Below are 18,984 nucleotides of genomic sequence, written 5' to 3' on the forward strand. Positions count from 1 at the left end.
AGGATTGAGTTCATCTGGCATACACGTCTATTACGCAGCGCGAAACTATCACAATCCAACTGTTCTTGGTCTTTCATAATCATCATTGCTATAAACTATTTGCCTCTAGCTTAAATGCGGGATGGATACACTTCAACGTAGCATCGGAACTTTCGATACATGAAGACCCGGCAAATATCTGCAGGTGAACATCCGGTTGGCCTATAGAGATTCTCGTCTTGGCGCCTCCCCATTTCAATTTGTGAACCCCAACTTGTCCTGAACTTTTTTCCAAATTGCCGTTTGTGGTAGCTTCTAAATGAAGCATGACAGATGAACAGTCTCTAGGAAGATGAAAGAGGCAATAGGCTAAATCCCCGCAAACTCGGTAGTTGAACAATACCACCAGCTCGATGCCGCATACTCGCTTAGCCGGCGTGAGCCATGATGCTTATTGCGTTCAAGAATCTGACATTCATATCTTATGTCTCTGTAGTTTTGAGTATAAATAGAGTGCACAATCGTCTTCAGAGAGAGATGATAAAAGACCTTCACTTGAAGCCACCAAAAGGCCCTTCACCACATAACCTAAACCAAACACTCAAAAACACAAGCCATGAAGTCCATCATTATCGCAGCCACCATCTCAGGCGCCCTCGCCTCCCTCAACTGTACGGCCACAGCCGAAGTCAAAACCTACTGCTGCCCGGATACCAAGTCCGAGCTTGTCAAGACTGGGCCCGCTGGTGCCCTCATCATGATGGGCTGCGCTGCCGACAACACCAATAAGTAAGTGCATCATAGTCTTCCTTACCTTGACTTAATAGCTCTGAGAGTACTGATGAGAAAATAAGGAATTGGTACTGGAACTACAACGGCCTCTACACGGCCTACTCGACCCAGTTCAAAGATTGCTATCTCAACACCATCCCTTTCAACGACCTCAAGGGTAAGCCCAACCAGCTTCTTACAAATCCAATCGCTGCATCATCATATGTCTAAGAAAGAAGAGTAGTTGCTAAAGATACTAACGATGACAGTCCTCCCCGACTGCAAGGACGATACCTACGTTCTCGATCTCACCCGCGGCAAGTCCGGACCCCTCGACAAGTGTAACCCCAACTGCGTCAGCCAGAACAAGTTCCCGGCCAACACCTACTTTGGCGATCGGCAGAAGGAGACCAACATGGCATCTGATTTCCCGCGTCCTAATCCGAGTCCGGGGTGGCCTTGGGCTCGTAGAGGGCGCAGGTTCTAGACTTTGATCTCCTTGAGTAATGAGGCGGATAACCTCGAGTCCGATGTTGTGAGATGTGAGGTCATGGAATGGAATCGCAACGAGATTCGTACTTTCTTTTAGTTCAGGTAGCAGTGATGTTGTGAAATTCAATTATAGTCGATCTTGCAGACTATCCAGCCTCTGATCCAAGTATAGTAATGTCCAAAGACGGGGAATATCCAAGTAGAAATAGTCAACGCCGTACCATTGCGGTAAATCCAAACAACAAGGTATCAAAGATATAACGTCAAAAAGTCCAACCCAACCACCGCAACCCCCACCATTAATGAGCCGTCGAACTCTCCCCTCCCCCATGATGTCCCGGCTTCAGCATCCTCTTCAGACTACTCGGGTCCTCCAACGCATCAAGCGCCTTCTGCGTCGTACTCTTGACCGGCTCGCCATCATACCCGGCCTCGTCCATGTGCTCCAGCGCGCTCTCGTTGGAGCTGAGCGAGCTCGAGCTGGGACTCCGCGCCACCATGTTGATCATCTTGCCCTCCTTCTTCTTGGCCTCGACCTGCTCCTTCTTGAGCTTCTGCAGCTTCTCGTCCTCGCAGTGCATCACCACGATGCCCAGCCCGGGGAAGTTCGCCTCGAGGAATTCCTTGAGTTTGGGGAGGATCGACTTGTCTGGTCGGTAGGTGCCCGAGTCGTTGTCGATGTAGAGCTGGTAGTACGACGGGTTGTGCGGCGGGTGCTCGTTCGGCGGGCCGTTGGGCAGCTCCTCCGTCGGGTGCGTCCGCTCGGGCGGGTCCGCCTCCTCCGACGCATCAGGCTTCTCGAGCCGCCGGATGAAGAACTCGCCCGAGCAGGCGATGTACGTCTCGACGTCGCTGTGCATGGTATGCTTGCTAAGCATGTCGATGCTAAATTCCTTACCCGTCTCCGTAAAACGGAACATGCCGTCGAGCGTCAACACGTAGGTGAAGATGCGGCCGCCCTGGTCAAAGTGGACGAGCTTGAGGAACTGCAGCGCGGCCTCCTCGGAGCGGGCCTTGAAGACGCCGTATTCTGTCGAGCTGTCGAAATTATAGACGCGGCTGTGCTGCTTGTGCAGGGCCTTGTTAAGAATGCGGCCGCGCAGGCCGCTCTTTGCGAACATGAGGCCGATCATGGGGCGGAACTCGACGTAGCGGTGGTAGAGCTCGGGAGGGACGGGTCCTGAGAGCTGCATCTCGTTTGATTGGAAGCTAAGACGTTCATTAGCAATTGATTTACCGTGAGATACTCTCAGAAGACTTACTCGTATTTCTGGGTCTTGTTGTCCTTTTCCTTGTTTTCAGCCTCGTCAAACAAATCGGACCGGGCATCGTTCTCCTCGTCCCGGTTGACCTTGATACCAGTAAGACGCCCAATCATGGGACTAAAGTGCTTAAAGTAGGTGGTCGGCCCAAGGGTGCACATCTGCGCATGCGGCGGGTCAGACTGTCCCAGGAGCTCCATACTGATCCACAGCCTGGGTGACATGTCGACGCGCGGATCAAAGTGGCTGGTGATGGCCTTGACGAAGTAAGCCCGCTTGCTGCCCATGCGCTTCTTGGCCGTGAACTCCTGGCCGGGGCGCGGGTACCCCTTCCAGTCCGGACCGACGTGCGGGACCCTGATGGTGACGTTGCCGAGGCGGTCGTCGTGGTCGGGCCAGTCCTCATCATAGAGGCGGCACTTGAGGATGAAGCCGTCGGCGGGGACGTTGGCCACCACCCACTCGGTATCCCATACGGGCTCCGTCGTCTTGCGGATGGTCTGGGTGCGGAGGGTGAGGTCCGGGTCCTCCTTGTGGCGCTTCGGGACGGCGGCGCGGAGGGTGACGTGGATAAAAGGGTCGGAGGACTGGGTGCCAATGTCGGCGGCGGGGAGGTTGCTCGCCTTGTGGAAGATGAAACGCACGGTGTAGCCGGGAGGCGCGTCGGGCAAGGGAGTCGGATCGAAGCCGCCAGAGGGCTTAGTCTTGTCCTTGACCTTTTCTTTGCCCTCGGAGTACAGGCCCTTGAGATCGCTAGAGTGATGATGGGGCTTCTCGTGGGGCGGCTTGTGACCGTTAGCATCCGGGTTCTGTACGCCCTCGATCTTGTTCTCGAGGGCTGCTCCCTCTCCGTGCTTGGGCTCATGCTCGTTGGTTGGCGGCCCACCGTTTGTTGTTGATGTTGATGGGACTGTGCCATCATTGATCTGCTCGTTGGCAGCGGCGGGCGCGCCGTTGGCTGAAGGTGACGAGTGCCCGTTCAGGTCCGACACATCGTGGGTGGTAGCATTGCCGTTGAGGGCCGCCGGGGCGTGAGTTGTGCCATTGGGTGCGTGGCCGTTTGTCGAGGGACCGTCAGCTGCGGTGCCATTCACCGTGTGACCGTTAAGATTCTCAATCGGCTCAGAGGTTGCTGTTGCTGTTGTTGTCGCAGGCTGAGCGGCGCCGAGATCTGTTGGTGGCGCCGACGTTGTGGCCGTGGTGGTGGAAGTTTCGGCGGCGGCAGAGGTGGACGGGTCGGCGGAATGTGGGTGCCCGTTGGGCCTTTGTTCGTCGGCGGCCGACATGGTGCGGATGGTGGTTATAGTGCGCGATTGAAATAAGAGATACTTTTGATTGGAATTACGGGAGAATGTCTGCGATCGCGACGGCGACAGCGACGGCGACAGCGACGGCGACGGCGATGGTGGCTTGAAATGCGCCCGTCGGGGGGGCCGGAGAGAGGCGTTGGGAACCCCGGCAAGTGTTGGTTTGCGGAAGAGACAAAGTCCCTGTGTCTCTCTCTCGTGTATCTCAATTTCTTAGGATCCGTAGGGCGCAGATGGAGCGAACAGGATAGCGCCAGATCCTGTCAGAAAAACCCTGCAGCGCCGTGGTGGCCGTTGCCAAGACCCGAGAGTGTCGATCCCTCCAAATCGTGGAGGGGCAGCGCGCTGCTGTGTCTTTCTTCAGTGCGAGTGCGAGCTCTCGGTTACTGTCTCTGTCTCTCAAAGCTGGGCTGAGCTTCACTTCACTTCCACCGAGATGAGCTTGCTTGAGCTTGAACCGGGAACTGAGTTTGGGTTTGGAGAGCTGTGTCCAATGATGTCTTTGGGGGGATCACCAAAAGCTTGGCATGGGGTCCGTGGTGTCCGCTTGCAAACGAAGCGAAGCTTTGGCGGCGGGCGGGAGGAACGTTGGTTTGTTGAAGAAGATGCGCTGGCCGAAGTGACAAGGGGATTCGAGGTGCTAGGTAGGGTAGATGGCGCTTATTCGTCTGTTGTGTTTGAAGGAGAAGTATCTATGCTGACGGCCAAGGGGGCATCCAAAAGAACAAGATATGACAATGGCAGGAGAAAGTTGTTTGGAGGAAGGAAAAATGAGAAAAGAAGCTTTGAAATGGGAGGTAACCGGATGGAGCGAGAAGGAAGAGAAAGACTCAGTCAGACCAGACCACCACCACTGACCAGACAGACAAGACGATGCGAGGGGCTGGGGGGGTAACAGAGACGGGGTCCGAGGGAAATCACAAGCCGCAGTCCAAACCATCAAAAATGCCCTCTTTTGGGTTAGACGTGATCCTTGACTCTTGCGCGAGCTAGCTACTCCGTATGTGTAGGCATAGTACATACGAATAGAGACTAGGACTCTTTGCGAAAACAAGGGACCCTGCCCCCTGTTCATATCCTCAGCCTCTGTTCCCCTGTACTCCGTACAGATAGATCATCATTAGAGGCATGGCTTGCATGGGTACAGAGTGAGGAAAAGAGAGAGAGAGAGAGAGAGAGAGAGAGAGAGAGAGAGAGAGAGAGAGAGAGAGAGAGAGAGACCGAGCCAACATGTCAGCATAGTGAGTACCTACACACCCATCCAGCATCACACAATACGAAAAGAATAAGATACGGAACCATAGAACGCAGCAAGATCAACAAAGCGTCGCAAGCAACATGCAACTCGCGCCTGCGCCTGACGTCATGGCCCCCTCCAAGATTTGGCGTCGAGGGTGCGGCTAGAAGATGCCGGAGCCGGGGTCATGCTGCCCAGCTTGAGCCAATTGCCATCCTAATCTCGAGCCCCCATTCCAGCCATCAGCAAGCATAAGTTCCTTGAGCCTTGAGCCTTGAGCCTTGAGCCTTGAAGTAAGGCAAAGTACATACAGTAAGCTCCCATGCGCCGTAGCCAGCCATGCCCGGGATGCTGCCGCCAGCACTCGCAGCGTTTCACCATCACGAGCCTTTTCCAACTTTGCCTTTTCTTATTACCCTACAGTAAACCTGCAAGACTTGGTAAACATTGTGCCGCTCCCCTTGCATGACAGGTACTGCAGTCGCCAGTGAGCGCCCACCGGGACCACCAGTACGTAAGAATTCAAGCATCTGCGCAAATCTTATGTGGAGAGATGATGGCAACAACCAAGATAAGGTGAACAAGCGTGACACAAGGTCTCACCAGCTTGCCGACCATCCGGCTTCCCGTCTTACCTTTTTTTTTCCCTCTCTCTTTTTTCTGAGTCCTGCCAAGATTTAAGGTAGGACCACTTGATTAGCTGATCTGCCGCCTGGGGCCCTGCGCTGCATTCCCGTCTCCGGCACACTCCGTGCCGATTGTCTCGGCGCTGCTCCACTGAAACTCGGCCAGGTCACCCCGCTCCGCTCCGGCTTCTAGTTGACGGCGACACTCCTATAGCATGCTAAATGGGACGTCTACAAACGTTGAAGATTGCTTTGAGCATTCATTCTTCAGTTTCTTCATGTTGTCTTATCCATGCATGAGCTCAAATGGCGAGACGTCCCAACAAATCCATCTCATGTCAAATTGGCCAGGTGCAAGTTGGATGGCGCTTAGGTACCTCGCTACAGTACTTGTACCCTCCATAGAATATCGCAACATCAGGATCACAGAGGCATCTCAAGTGTATTCTGATAAGCCTCATGTCATAATATCAACAAAGGAGATACCATGATCATTTTCGAGTCACTCCAAGACACCATTGCTCTCTAGCCCAAACTCGAACTTTCGAGGTCATATGCACTTTTCTCCAACATGGTGTAGCCTGATCCCTTTCAACTCACCCTCGTACCTAGCAAGGACTTGACCATTCAATTCCCTCTAAGATGAAGAAAATCTACATCTTTCCTTATTCGACTATCCCTCTCTACCGGTTCTCTTTGCAAGGTCTTGCGCCCACTATTCTAGCTCTACCTCAAGTTCTTAATCCAATTGATTTAAGAGCTTTGCAAGTAGGCTTCATGACTATCTGTGAAAACATTTGCCCAGATCAACCCCAGCCTACCAGTCCAGCTCTTCCAAGAGTCCGGATCCGACGGTGCCGATGATGAACTTCCTGAAAATTAAAGATTCCATCTTTCTTCCAAACCCGCCCCATGCATATATCGCTGCCTAGCAACCACGAGCTGCCACTCTTTGAGACCACTCTTCTCCCTTAGTCCTTGCACTGTCTCAAAATCATGCCTCACTATCACATTCACTACCTAGTAACAGATTTCGGGAGCTCTCTCTCGTCGGAACCCTTCTACCCGCCTAGCGCTCGCTTTAGACCATACCTCATGATAATTTTCACTACCTTACGGTGCCTGGCAACAGCTTACCAAGCCCACGCCATTCGAAGTCACTTTAGCCACTTGATTCATAGCCTGTGCCTTGCCACCATGTGTCTTTCACTGCCTACACGCCCTCATCAAGTCCGCTCTGCTTACAATAGGGTGTTATGAAGACCTTTTTGTACTCGATAGAGATCGAATTCTCTTTTCTCCAACAATGACTGCCTTACTGTAGCGTGAGAAAACTCTCTTCCTCATCAATAGTCGTCCACCATGGCCGTCTAGCCCTCGCCCTTGCCCATGATGCTTTTCACAGCCTGGCAGCCACCTGTGTAATGATCTCTGGCTGGCATGAGAACAGGTCTTCCTGCACCGAGTAAGTGCTCCAATCGGCTTCAGGATAGTACATAGCAGACCAGGCACCTGCTCTCAACCCACTGTATACCTAATGTGACATCTCACAGCCTGGCAACAGTCCTGCCTGGCTCCCGCTCTTTGAGACTACTCTGCCCTCCGACTTCTCGCCTTGTAAGGCTACGCTATGCCTGATGATGCTATTTACTGCCTTGCGCCAGCCTTTGGAAGCTCTCGCCCTCTATGCCCTCCCAAATCTCAACCCATCTCTCATGCTGCCTTTTTCTCCCCATTTATCGTGCTACCTTTTCATGCCCCTTTTTCGTACTGCCTTTCCCGTAAGGGAATCTTCTCGTGCCATCTCTCTTGTTCTATTTCTCTCACTTATGATATAGTCCTCATAATATCTCTTTTATGCTATTTCTCTTGTGCTATCTCTCTTGTCCTATCTCTCTCATACTATCTCCCTCGTGCGGTCTCTCTTGTATCATCTATCTTATCCTTTCTTTCTGTTCTACTCCCTCTCATACTACCTTTCTTATAGCACATCTCTCTTTTACTTTGATTTTCTCTCTTATGTTACCTCTCTCTCTTGTTCTATCTCAATCTCCTGTGCTGCCTCTCTCACTTATAATGTCCCTTCTTCCCGTACTGCCTCTCTTTCTTTTGCTTTCTCTATCTCTCATACTGTCTCTATCTCTTATAATATCTTTCTTTACTATGTTACCTCTTTCTCTTGTGCTGCCTCTCCTCCTTGTAATATCTCTCTCTCTTATAATATCTCTTTCCTGTGCTGTCTCTCTCTCTTGTGCTGTTTCTCCCTCCCGTGCTGCCTCTCTCTCTCTCTCCCGTGTTGTCGCTCTCTCTTGTACTGCCTCTGTCTCCCGTGCTGCCTTTCTTGTCCGTGCTGCCTCCCTTGTCTGTGCTGCCTCTCTCTCCCGTGCTGCCTCTCTCGTCCACCCCTCTCCCCTTCCTAGCTCCCGCCCCTTTAGATCTCGCCCTATCCCGTGGCCCATGATATTATCCACAACGAATACGGCGGGAGCTAGGCGGGGTGAGCGGTCAAAAAGAGCTTTCTTTCCTTTCAGCCTTGTTAACAAAACTTCTCCTCCACATCCACATCAAAAGTCCATTCAAGATGGACCAGCAGTACCACGAAGGTAAGTCTGCCTACTTTTCTTTTATTCTAGTGTTTCTGGACCCCTCGAGATTCTGACCGAGGGCATTGGGCCCCCGATCCACTGCCTCTGAGGCTTCGTCCTCGATGGCGGTATAAAAGGAGCCCTCTTCTCCCTCCTCGCAGCTCGATTCTTGGCTACCAGACACCGGTCTCTCGGCCCCAGAGGCCATGGGAGATTAGCCTCCCGTGGCTATGAAGCGCAAGAAATAATGCTGACGATATATGACAGAGGAGCGCAAGCGCCTGCAGTACTACTGGGCCGAAAGAGACAGAATGGCTGGTGCTTACCAGTACGTCCCGTAAGTTCATCCCGAGACTCTCTCAAGATATCCTCTTCTGATGCGAGAAACATAGGCCCGAGGAAGCGTACCCGGCCGAAGCTCTGGCGGACCACAACGAGATCGAGGATCCCCGTCTTCACGACAACTACCACGAGGCTGCTCAAGGCGCCCACGAGGATCCGTTCTATATCGAGCCCCTGGACCAGAATGTCATGCCTCCCCAGCAAGCCGAGAACGCTTTCGTTGGACCGGCCGCTCAGCAGGGCCAAAACGACGCCTCCCAAGCCGAGCTCTACCCTCCGATCGACCCCGAGCTCGGAAACCACGCCATGAACGCCATGAACGCCTTTCAGCCAGCCGGACACCCTCTCAGCGAGCCTCACGTTGCTCCCGCAGTCGACCCCGCGCATCCGAACTTCATCGATCCTCCTCCCAATTACATCTACGATGTTCGAGCTATTGCTATGAACATGCAGCCAGGTCACGCCGGCCAGATCCGCAACTTGCTCCAGGATGGCTTCAACAACGCGTACCCTGACTTGGGCCCGGTCCCTGCACCCTTCGCCGACTTTGGCGATCCCGCGATGTTCCTTCAAGAGCACGAGCAATGGCAGCGATACAACAACCAGGGATACGAGCAGTATGGGCAGCAAATGGTCGACATGCAGGCTCAGGAGATGCCTTATCAGGACGTGCAGCTCCAGTATCATCAGGACCAGCACAATGAGGGCCAGGAGTATCAGCAGATGCCTTTCCAGCAGTACGCGCAAGAGAATGGATATCATATTCATGGACAGGGCCACCACGACCAAGATCTTCACCAGCAGCATCATCACCATGTTCACCAGAACCACGCATTCGATCAGCCGCAGCAGGAGCAGCACCATGATGGCCACAACGAGGATGCCCCTCTTCAGCAAGACAATGCCCAGAACGACGCCGCCGCCGCTCCCAACCCGCTCGGACAGGACAATAATCCTCAACCCGCCGCCAACGTTCGAGCTCCTCGGGCCAGAAATGGGAGACGTTCGCATACCAGAACCATTGCAGGTTCCCAGTTCAACGACGGAACGCCCGACCCTGACCCCGCGCACTATGGCCTGGCAGATGTCTCTCCGAGACCACCTTGCCGGGAGCTCCCGAGAATGGTGAATGGCGTCCAGAAGGTCGCGATCGAATGTAATCGATGCACCAAGATCCTTTCGCGCAAGGATGAGATGCGCTGGCATCTCCGCCGCGACCACTATGGAAAGCATTATCCCGAGGGATTCCATATCGAGAAGGGCCGCTAGCAGGCCCTTCTCGATTGCCCTAAGTAATCGTCATTAGGGTGGAAGGATTTGGGGATGGTCCTGGAGTTTGTTTGGTAGCTTAATAAAGAAGTGTTGACTGAGAACTTAATGAACTGGATGTGATTTCTCGTAGACCCTCGTCAGTATATTTAACGTGACGATTCGACAGCGAATAAACTAAGCGTGAGCGAGCGATCACAGAGGGGGGCAAAGAGGGTTTAAGTGCTCGCTCAAAGAAAACATCTCATACAATCCATGCCAAGATATCCTCATTTGAAAAGTCTTTCCCGCAAAGATGAGATGCGCTGGCATCTTCGCCGCGACCACTATGGAGAACTTTATTGCGCAGAGAGATTCCATATCGAGATGGACCGCCAGAAGACCCCTTTTTATTGCCCTCGCGAAAGCAGAAGGAAGACTATGGAGTATTCTGGTGGGATAGAGTCGGTAGTCAATCCAGACGTGCTGACTGGGAAGTCCAGGAGATAGTGACACATTGACCAGGGTCGAGATCAAGTCCTGCCAGAATGCTCCAGAGATGTTATTGATCGCCTTTAGGCGAACTGGCGTCGAGTAGCAGAATGGGCTTGATAGTTGATGAGTGAGCCTTGCTTAGGAACTCAACAAACTTAACCATTAGATGTACGGACTGTACGGTAGGCGCTGCGGGAGATGATGAGATGACTGAGAACAAGAAGCAAGTGATTGACGACTTACCTTTGTAAATGCTTGCCTTTGGGTCGAACTCTAATCATGGACTAAGACCAACTCTTCCTACCTTGGGAATCTCACAGGAAGAGTTGCTGTGAGTAGGACTTACTAGAATGTCTAGAGAATGAACGATCGTGCCACCTGTAAGTAGAAGGTATTTGAAGAGGCTAGACTGATAAGGAAGTTCAGTCGACTGAGTCTGCAAAGAAAATTTAATTGGAAGAATCCAAGAAGTGAAAGAAAATGCGAGTGTCCCTCAACCTCGGAAGCACGTTCTACGTGAGGATTCGATGACGAATAAACAACGCGAGATTGAGCGTTCACAGAGGAGAAAAGCGCTATGGTTGGGAAGTTGGGGATGAGAGGTGGTTGGGTACATGTGGTCTAAGCGGTTCACATCCTCTGCAGTGAATGGCGTCCAAAAGGTTGCAATTGCATGCAACCGATGCACCAAGATTCTTTCGCGCAAAGATGAGATACGGTGTCTATTACAGGTAGTAAGACGTTTAAATACCTGGTAGGAAGTACCAGAGAACGCCTTTGAGTCATGGCAAAGAGCATGCCTTGCTAAATAGGATCATATCTAGTGTATGCAGAACTGGATGATAGCTTCCAGTTGAGCTTATATTTCATGCATATCTCACCTGCCTCGATATCAAGTGTCGAGAGAGACCAAAGAAGACATCAAGCCTGATATCCAAACGTTGGAGGGACAACCCCTGCTTTGCACTTGCCCGAAATGTTCAGACAAACGTCAAATTCCTATTCTTAAAGGGAATCAGAGCTAGGATGACAGCGTGGTGATAGTACGACGTCCGATCAATGACACCATCCGTCAACATGCCAACAGACCCCTTGCTCTGCTTGTTATTCGTCTGGCCAAAGATCAAATCGTCCGCATGCCCCAACTCCATGCCCTGGCGCAGTAGCGCAGCACTCTCCTCGGGGAGGTAATACGCGCCGGTCCTTGCCTTGCCCACGCGTCCGTCCCGGCTGATGACGACGATCCAGGCAAAGTTCATGATGGGGGCACTCTGGTCGGCCGGCATGTCGATGCCGCCCTCGAGGCCGATCCAGTAGTCTGCGTCCTTTTCGACCTCCCGGGCGTTGCGGGCCCGGTTCAGAGCCCCGCGGAGGGTCTCTTCGTCGGTGAGGGGCTGGTCTGGGACGCCGGAGGGGACGCTGACGCCGCGGACGGTGTAGGTTGCGTTTGGAAGGGCTGATTCGAAGCCGAGTTTTGCGGCTTGGACTTTGACTGGGTTTTTGGAGGCGACGATGATTGAGACGGGGGATGCCATGTTTGCTGTGGTGGTTGGTGTTGTGGTATGGAAGAAGCTAAAAACAGGCTGTTGGATAATGTCGCGGGCTTAGATGCTGGGATTGCGTTCACAGTGGAAACTCGAAAAGATTCAGGGATGCTGGTGTGGAATCAACTGAGAGTGAGGTTGCTATTGAGTTACTTATGAGATATCTAGAGTTGAGGCTGAGGAATGAGTCATTCGGGGAACACCTGGTGGAGCGAATGCGGTTGTTAGTAGATAGTTGCATTTTCGTGAGGCTAAATGGGTGGATTTTGTCACTTTGAACATGCAATTGGCAATTGCAACTTACTTGTACCTTAGGTAGGTACCTTAGCTTACTGGAGACGGCGGACGGGAAGGTCGCAGGCACCCCTGGCCGCTGCCAGGCGTTAGGGGAGTGGAGTGGGCCCGAATCAAAGTTAAGGGGTAGCACGCTGCACGGGCCAGGGATCCCACAGGGCTGGGCCGATTCAATCAGCGACCGTCAGCGACCATGACCCCTTAACGTTGGTGGCATTAGATAAGCAAATCTTGGAGCGAGCTGGAGGGGAATCTGACCTGAACCTGACGAGACACCTCTGGGGCTCTGACAGATGGGATTTTGGGGCCATTTGGAGCATTTGGGGGCAATTTGGGGGCAATCCATGTGCTCTGAAATCTCACCACTGCGGCGGACTGCGCCAGGGGCCATGCGACAGGTGGCACTACGCCCAAACTGCGGCGACGGGATTGGCGGCAGCAAAATAGCCTCGTCTGACGACCCCTGCGCCGTGGGCCGACCAAATGTCCCCTTACGCAGTACCACCGTACCTTAGCCCTTTGAAAGTCTGAAAGATGAACACCCCCCCTGGTCGACTCTGTCGTCCCTCGCCGAGTCTCCCCTCCTCGTCGGTGATTATTTGGGGGAGGGTTTCTTCCTGGCCCTGGTAAGCCCAGATAACCTAACCAAAGAGCTGCCAGAACGACGCGATTTCCGTCCGAGGTTTCGCATCCTCCTTTTTGCAGGAGATTCTTTCTTCTCTTCAGTCCTTTCCTCACCACATACATCTTCCACGGAGTACCTTATCACTTACCTCTGCGCATACTTGACTTTCGCAAACTCGCCCTCAAAGAGTCAAGCGACAGCCAATCGCCCACCATGGCGCGGAGACAACACTTCACGCTCATGGTCCTCCTGGCCGTCGTCGCCTTCTTCAGCGTCTCCTACCTCTTCTCGAGCGGCACCAGCGAACCCTCATCCCCCGCGCCCCCAGCCGCCGCCGTACCCCTAAAGGGCGATTCCGTATCCTCCAGCGGTGACACCCCCGATCTTGGCCACATCTCGAGCAGCATCCTGTCCGGCGAATCCATTGCGCCCAAGTTGGAGAATGCGACGGCAAAGTAAGCCTCCCGCCCTCTTGCATGAGAAGAATACCCACCTCCCGGGACCGTTCCCTCGGGTCTTCCTGGTTCTCAAGGTTATGCTAACACATTCTCCTCCCCGCAGAGCCGAGCTCGGCCGCGCCTCGTGGAAGCTCTTCCACACTATGATGGCCCGCTTCCCCGAGAAGCCCACCCCCGACGACAGCCTCGCTCTCAAGACGTACATCCAACTCTTTGCCCGCCTCTACCCCTGCGGCGACTGCGCCTCCCACTTCCGCAAGCTGCTGGCAAAGTACCCGCCCCAAACGAGCAGCCGCAACGCCGCCGCGGGCTGGGCCTGCTTCGTGCACAACGAGGTCAACACCCGGTTGAAGAAGGAGCTGTTTGACTGTAACAAGATTGGCGATTTTTACGACTGCGGGTGCGGCGATGAGGATAAGAAGAAGACCGAGGGCGGTGGTGATAAGCCCAGCGCTGAGCTGGCCAAGGACGGGTGAGTTATGTTGCTTGTGGCAGAGTCTTGCGACCGGGATTTTCTTTGCTGACATTTTGACAGTCTCACCAAGGGCGGTTAAAGTGTTGCTTGATTGACATATTTTGGATATCCGAGGCGCGTGACTGTTGTACCATATCTACAAGAATACCTGTACAAAGATGCATTTCCTGGGCCGGCGTTGTGGGTGACCACCGGATCCAGCGGAACAAATTGAATTTGAGGTTTTGGACGTATTCGCTTTGATGAGGTTTGGAACGGGAATCGTCTATATTGGGGTAAAGTTTCGTATGCCAGTATCTGTAGTTCGTGGCAGTATCTCCATCTCAGAAGCTATCGTCCTCACGTGGGGCCCTCCGGAATAGCATTGAACAGCTATTGAAACGGCCATACTATGACCCTAACAACCAAGCTGTACGGGGTTTTCTGTATAAGAATATGAGTTTTGTTGAATGATCAAGTTTTCCATTGAATTGAATCAAAATCAGCTCAATATCTTCAAATGCGCATGGCATCGTTGCGTGTCACCGATGACTGATTATGTCATCGGTCACGTGGCTCCTCCAAGCGTCCCGGGCGGACAAGGCCAACGCGTTCTGGAGCTGCCTGAGCTTCGTCAAGCTCCATTCAGCCTTCCACCGACGACACATCAAACCAATTCACCCCCCTTCGATATCTACGCCGAATCCTCCCCCCTCCCTCCGACCTCCAACCCTCGACATACCGAGTTCGCACACGAAGTAACGAGATACACAACACACAAAAGTCATCAAAATGGAGTTCACCACCACCGGACAGCTGAACGAAGGTACGGGCGGGCAGAAGCTTGGATGATGCTATTGCGGGATCACACATCCCAGAATGGAACACTGGAGCTGACGGTTGCGGGCGAACAGATGGCATTCACATCGACATGGAGAGATTAAAGAAGGGAGAGGTCAAGTGAGTGATGATGCTATATCCTCGGTCCCCCACAGAACCATAGCTAACTTATGTCATAGCCTCGGAACCTCAATGTAAGCTACCCCTCCGATCGCCCCTCCCCCTTCCGCATCGATCTGACAACTCGCGATAGTATGGCAGTCACCTTCAAGGACGGTGTTATTCTCGGTACGTCAGATTTACGTCTACATGTCTTACCAAACGCATATGCCCCCGGGGTGGCCACAGTAGACTCTGGACACTTCTGGAGGGGCACACAAACAGGGACCATACGAGGAACGTACAACTGACGACGAGTCACTCCATCTAGGTGCTGATTCCAGAACAACGACGGGCGCCTACATTGCCAACCGAGTCACCGACAAGCTCACACAAGTCCACGATACCATCTGGTGCTGCCGGTCAGGCTCCGCCGCCGACACCCAGGCCGTCGCCGACATTGTCCAGTACCAGCTTGGCCTGTACGCCATGCGCAACGGAAAGCCTCCCATGACCCAGACCGCCGCCGCCATCTTCCAGGAGGTCTGTTACGCCAACAAGGACCGCTTGACGTAAGTTTTCTTGCCTTCTGCTGTCGCGGAAGTGTCTCCATGCGACCATGAGACGTCAGGGCCGCAGCATCTGGATTATAACTAACTCGAAACGATTCACAGCGCCGGTCTCATCATTGCCGGCTGGGACGAGCGACACGGCGGCCAGGTCTACTCCATCCCCCTCGGCGGATCCCTACACAAGCAGGCATATGCCATTGGCGGCTCGGGTTCGACGTACATTTACGGATACTGTGACGAGCACTGGAAGGAGGGCATGGAGGAGAAGGAGGCCGTCGACTTCGTCAAGGGATCGCTCAAGGAGGCCATCAAGTGGGATGGCAGCTCCGGTGGTGTCATTCGCATGGTCGTCCTGACCGCCAAGGGCGCCGTGCGGCATCTGTACCTCCCCGACGAGGACTACAAGGTGCAGCACTAGATGGGAGAAGTTGAATGTGGGAAAGCCAGAGGAAGAGGTAGAGAAAGGGAGACGTTTATTGTGATGTGGCCTGAGGAAAGCCAACGAGTCGCCTCCATCGACATCGGCCGGGCATGATGGGCAACAAGACGTCACACAGGCTAGTTTGCCGCGCGGTCACGAAGTTGCCCCCCGGGTCCCGGGAGGAGAAGACAGAGCGAAGAACGTCCATGCCGGGGCGAGATCTCGGGCTTGGCGACAAACGATGAATGTACAATAAATAGATTACCCGCAAGACGCGATTTCTTCACGAGAGGCCCGAGGGTTACTCCATGGATTGTGAGACTGTGACACCCCAGAAGATTGCGATAAGGTACGGTACTACACAGCATGGAACGGGAGTAGGTACGGGTAGCTCGCGCGGTCGATATGATAAGATGCGATTGCGTGCGATGCGCTGCAACGCCACAATGGACGAGCGAGAGAATAAGAGTCTGGGGGTAAGGTTCAAAGTTCAAGTCCTGGTATTGGTAGGAAGTGACTGAAGGAGATGCCGGCACGCGAACGCTGCCACTCGTATGCACGATGCAGGGAGGATGGCACAGTCACTCTACGGAGTGCATGGTAGATTAAAAATAAGGGGTGTCAGAGTGTCACTGTCACTATCACTGTCGAAGCCTCGGATTCGGAGGCGGTGAGGGATGGTATGGGGGGGGGGAGGAAGGGGATTTTAGCGCAGCTCGGTTCTGCGGGATGGTGAGTGATGAGCGGGATTAAGTTAACGGCGGGTGCGGGGAGGGGAGGACGGGGGCGGGAGGTGCCTTTGGCTTCTCGTTGGAGGATATGTGATGTGATGATAGCTTAACCTGTAGGTGAGGTTAAAGATGAGTTTGTCTACCCGAGGCACGCTTGATGGCATGGTGTGTTACTTGCGCAAAGGCATCCGGGTGCTGAGTATGATTCTTGAGAATCTTGACGCTGAGAGAACATCGACTACACAGTACCCAGTCGACGCAAAGCAAAGTCATCCAAGTTGTAACATAGGTACGGAGTACTGTACGAGCAAGTCAAGCGCATGACTAAGTTGGAGAGTGATGACGGAAGGGTGATACCAAGTCGTTGGCCGTCGGTAACGATTTAGGAAAGGTCATGGAAGGGCGGTGGATAGAAGCGTGGGACGGGGCTGTCGGGCTGCGGGCTGCGGGTGTGCCACGATGGCTGCCATGGGCTTGCAATATCTGGCGATTGCGCGATATGCCTTGCTCCGTCCAGATTGATCATTAGGGTATCCGTTTCTGGGGGCCGGGGCGGTATTGCGGTGAAGGCCTCGTTATGTGTGTTGTATCCATACTAGGTAAGGAAGGTATGGAGTAGTGTTGATTAGATAGGGGAATTTCTTGGAAACAAACCCCAAGATCCCAAGACCTCGTGCCGGAGGGAACGCCGGGTATTGGCCGGAAGTCACCATCCGTGCAGGCCCCGGGGGGGGCGTCAAGGCGTCTTGGAAGGGGGAAAGGGGGGGCCCGGCCAGCCAACATCGTACAAGGTCCTTGGTGCCGTGGTGGTGCTACTGCTGGGGAGCAGCTGGGCGTGGGATGGATGATGATGAAAGCTTGTTTTTGTGTTGCCCCTTTTGGACGTTTTGGTATTGGCAATGGGCATTATTGCCGTTGAATAGCTTACCGGTACTCCTAGTGTAGTCCGTAGGTAATGGGTGTCAGGAGGTGGGATAGCGGCAGCTGAGTGTTTGTAGATTGCTAGCGGTGTAAGCAGCAGACAACCCTTTGGCGCGAATGCAACGATCCGGCGGGCATTTGGTCGTCTCATGTGCTGTTAGTCAACGTTCGGTTGGTGTTGACAGGTATCTCGCGTTAGACGGGCCCGGCGGGTACCTGATAGGTAGGCGACCAGGAACGACGGACTGTCTGTTTCTATTTTCTGAGCCCCGAAATGACCGGTCGTTAAAGTCGCCGTGGCCTCTGTGTCTATTGTCAGAGCTCAGGACAGCTTTCTTTTGGAGTACATAGTGCGATGCTATGTGGAAAGGGGGAAATAATGGGGAGAGCGTGGCTGGCTATGCGATTATGGAGTCATCAACGACGATGTTGCTTGATTTGGACGGAAGTGAGGTCCAGATTCGGCCGGGACTTGAGCGGGGGGTACTGGAATAGAAATCCAGGATACCAGAGGGGCATGGAGTGCCACTGCACGGTGTTTGCGAATTTGCAGTACGTAAAATGGGAGAAGCTTGTCGATGTTTCCTCCGAGATCCATTTTGTGCCATGGCCAAAGTTGCATGCTGCAGTTATTTTGGTGGAGCTGGAAGGGCATCTCGGGTCCAGCGTGTCGTATTACGGCAGGCAATTGGCGATTGGAATTACGATGCGAATGCTCCGTACCCAGGTATCTTAGGTATTGTTAAGGTGCTCGATTGGTTCCATGGGGTGGGTGTTCAGGTCAGGTCAGAAAGGGAGGTGGCAGGGCTGGCGGGCGGAGAGGAGGGGAGGGGGGAGGGGGGGAGGAGAGTGAGATACGTACCTTATCTTATCCGATAAGACACCAGAACGGCAGAACGTGCCAGGGGGATGAAAGTGTCGAAAAGTCGAGGTTCCAGGTCTCCCCTGCCAGGCTCAGGTGGCCCCTGCTCGCCAAATTTCTTATCAGCGGTATCGCGTATCAGAGAAACCAATGGGAGAAGGGCATGGGCACACCCTCTCCTCCCGACGATGCGGATGGGTCGTCTGTCTTTCCGCCGCGTGTCGGTTCCAGTGGTCCGCCGTCTTTTGCAAGCGCTCTCTCTCTCTATTATTTCTTTTCATTTTGCGTTCTTCTATGCAGATGCTCCGACTCGAGGCTGTTGCCAATTTGCTTGGACGTGCTGCGAGTGCGAGCTGTTAGGTCAGTCTCTGTTGAGGCGAAGTGGTAGCACGGTCGCAGGCTGGGGAAGCATCCAAGCCTTTCAAGGTCTGAGGCACAAGGCAGAGAGGTATGCTGTATAGCGAGAATAGTATTCGTTGGGCAGCCATCCATCCCATCGGGAAATGTTGGAGACTTCGTATGTACTCCCCAAGTTGGGAGCTCGGGAAAAGCAAGGACCGGGGCTCGTGAGGTTGCGGCTGGAGAGGAGCGCAATTTAGGTCCATGTCGAGGTGAAGCTCCAGCCTCCAGGACCTCGGCGCGAGGGACGAAAGAGAGAGAGAGAGAGAGAGAGAGAGAGAGAGAGAGAGCACAGAGAAGAGTGAGAGCTGGATGAAAGATGGCGAGAGCAGGATCGCAATGAGGCTGTGCTTGGTTCGGTTGGGCCCGCCGACTAGGAACTGGGAGTTTCCGACTTGCAACGATGGCACGAGCAGAGAT

At 53.6% G+C, this 18,984-nt stretch overlaps 6 protein-coding genes across 6 annotated transcripts; 4 read left to right on the top strand and 2 right to left on the bottom strand.

The window, feature by feature from the left end:
- Nucleotides 1–595: 595 nt before the first annotated feature.
- Nucleotides 596–1,237, top strand: HER10_EVM0008372 (uncharacterized protein; the record flags this gene model as incomplete). The annotated part of the gene is made up of 3 exons (XM_035477897.1): nt 596–768; nt 834–928; nt 1,020–1,237. 3 exons carry the CDS (start codon nt 596–598, stop codon nt 1,235–1,237), a joined length of 486 nt encoding a protein of 161 aa, XP_035330838.1.
- A 110-nt stretch (nt 1,238–1,347) lies between these two features.
- Nucleotides 1,348–4,975, bottom strand: HER10_EVM0010631 (C2 domain-containing protein). The gene is made up of 2 exons (XM_035480084.1): nt 2,505–4,975; nt 1,348–2,451 (listed from the first exon to the last, which is right to left on the bottom strand). The coding sequence occupies exons 1-2, from the start codon at nt 3,788–3,790 to the stop codon at nt 1,542–1,544; spliced, it is 2,196 nt and encodes a 731-aa protein (XP_035330954.1). The 5' UTR covers nt 3,791–4,975; the 3' UTR covers nt 1,348–1,541.
- A 3,280-nt stretch (nt 4,976–8,255) lies between these two features.
- On the top strand, nt 8,256–9,870 carry HER10_EVM0006127 (uncharacterized protein; the record flags this gene model as incomplete). The annotated part of the gene is made up of 3 exons (XM_035475721.1): nt 8,256–8,277; nt 8,527–8,596; nt 8,652–9,870. The coding sequence occupies 3 exons, from the start codon at nt 8,256–8,258 to the stop codon at nt 9,868–9,870; spliced, it is 1,311 nt and encodes a 436-aa protein (XP_035330710.1).
- A 1,205-nt stretch (nt 9,871–11,075) lies between these two features.
- On the bottom strand, nt 11,076–12,116 carry HER10_EVM0008413 (uncharacterized protein). Its single transcript, XM_035477936.1, has one exon. It carries the CDS (start codon nt 11,877–11,879, stop codon nt 11,325–11,327), a length of 555 nt encoding a protein of 184 aa, XP_035330842.1. The 5' UTR covers nt 11,880–12,116; the 3' UTR covers nt 11,076–11,324.
- A 345-nt stretch (nt 12,117–12,461) lies between these two features.
- Nucleotides 12,462–14,238, top strand: HER10_EVM0012761 (Erv1/Alr family protein). The gene is made up of 3 exons (XM_035482147.1): nt 12,462–13,262; nt 13,369–13,737; nt 13,801–14,238. Exons 1-3 carry the CDS (start codon nt 13,021–13,023, stop codon nt 13,817–13,819), a joined length of 630 nt encoding a protein of 209 aa, XP_035331076.1. The 5' UTR covers nt 12,462–13,020; the 3' UTR covers nt 13,820–14,238.
- A 34-nt stretch (nt 14,239–14,272) lies between these two features.
- Nucleotides 14,273–15,943, top strand: HER10_EVM0006393 (proteasome component PRE3). Its single transcript, XM_035475979.1, has 6 exons — nt 14,273–14,545; nt 14,634–14,679; nt 14,739–14,753; nt 14,813–14,847; nt 14,990–15,230; nt 15,333–15,943. The coding sequence occupies exons 1-6, from the start codon at nt 14,512–14,514 to the stop codon at nt 15,646–15,648; spliced, it is 687 nt and encodes a 228-aa protein (XP_035330725.1). The 5' UTR covers nt 14,273–14,511; the 3' UTR covers nt 15,649–15,943.
- The last annotated feature ends 3,041 nt before the right edge of the window (nt 15,944–18,984 follow it).

This window comes from Colletotrichum scovillei (genome assembly GCF_011075155.1).
Source record: "Colletotrichum scovillei strain TJNH1 chromosome Unknown Contig00008, whole genome shotgun sequence".
NCBI lineage: Eukaryota > Fungi > Ascomycota > Sordariomycetes > Glomerellales > Glomerellaceae > Colletotrichum > Colletotrichum scovillei.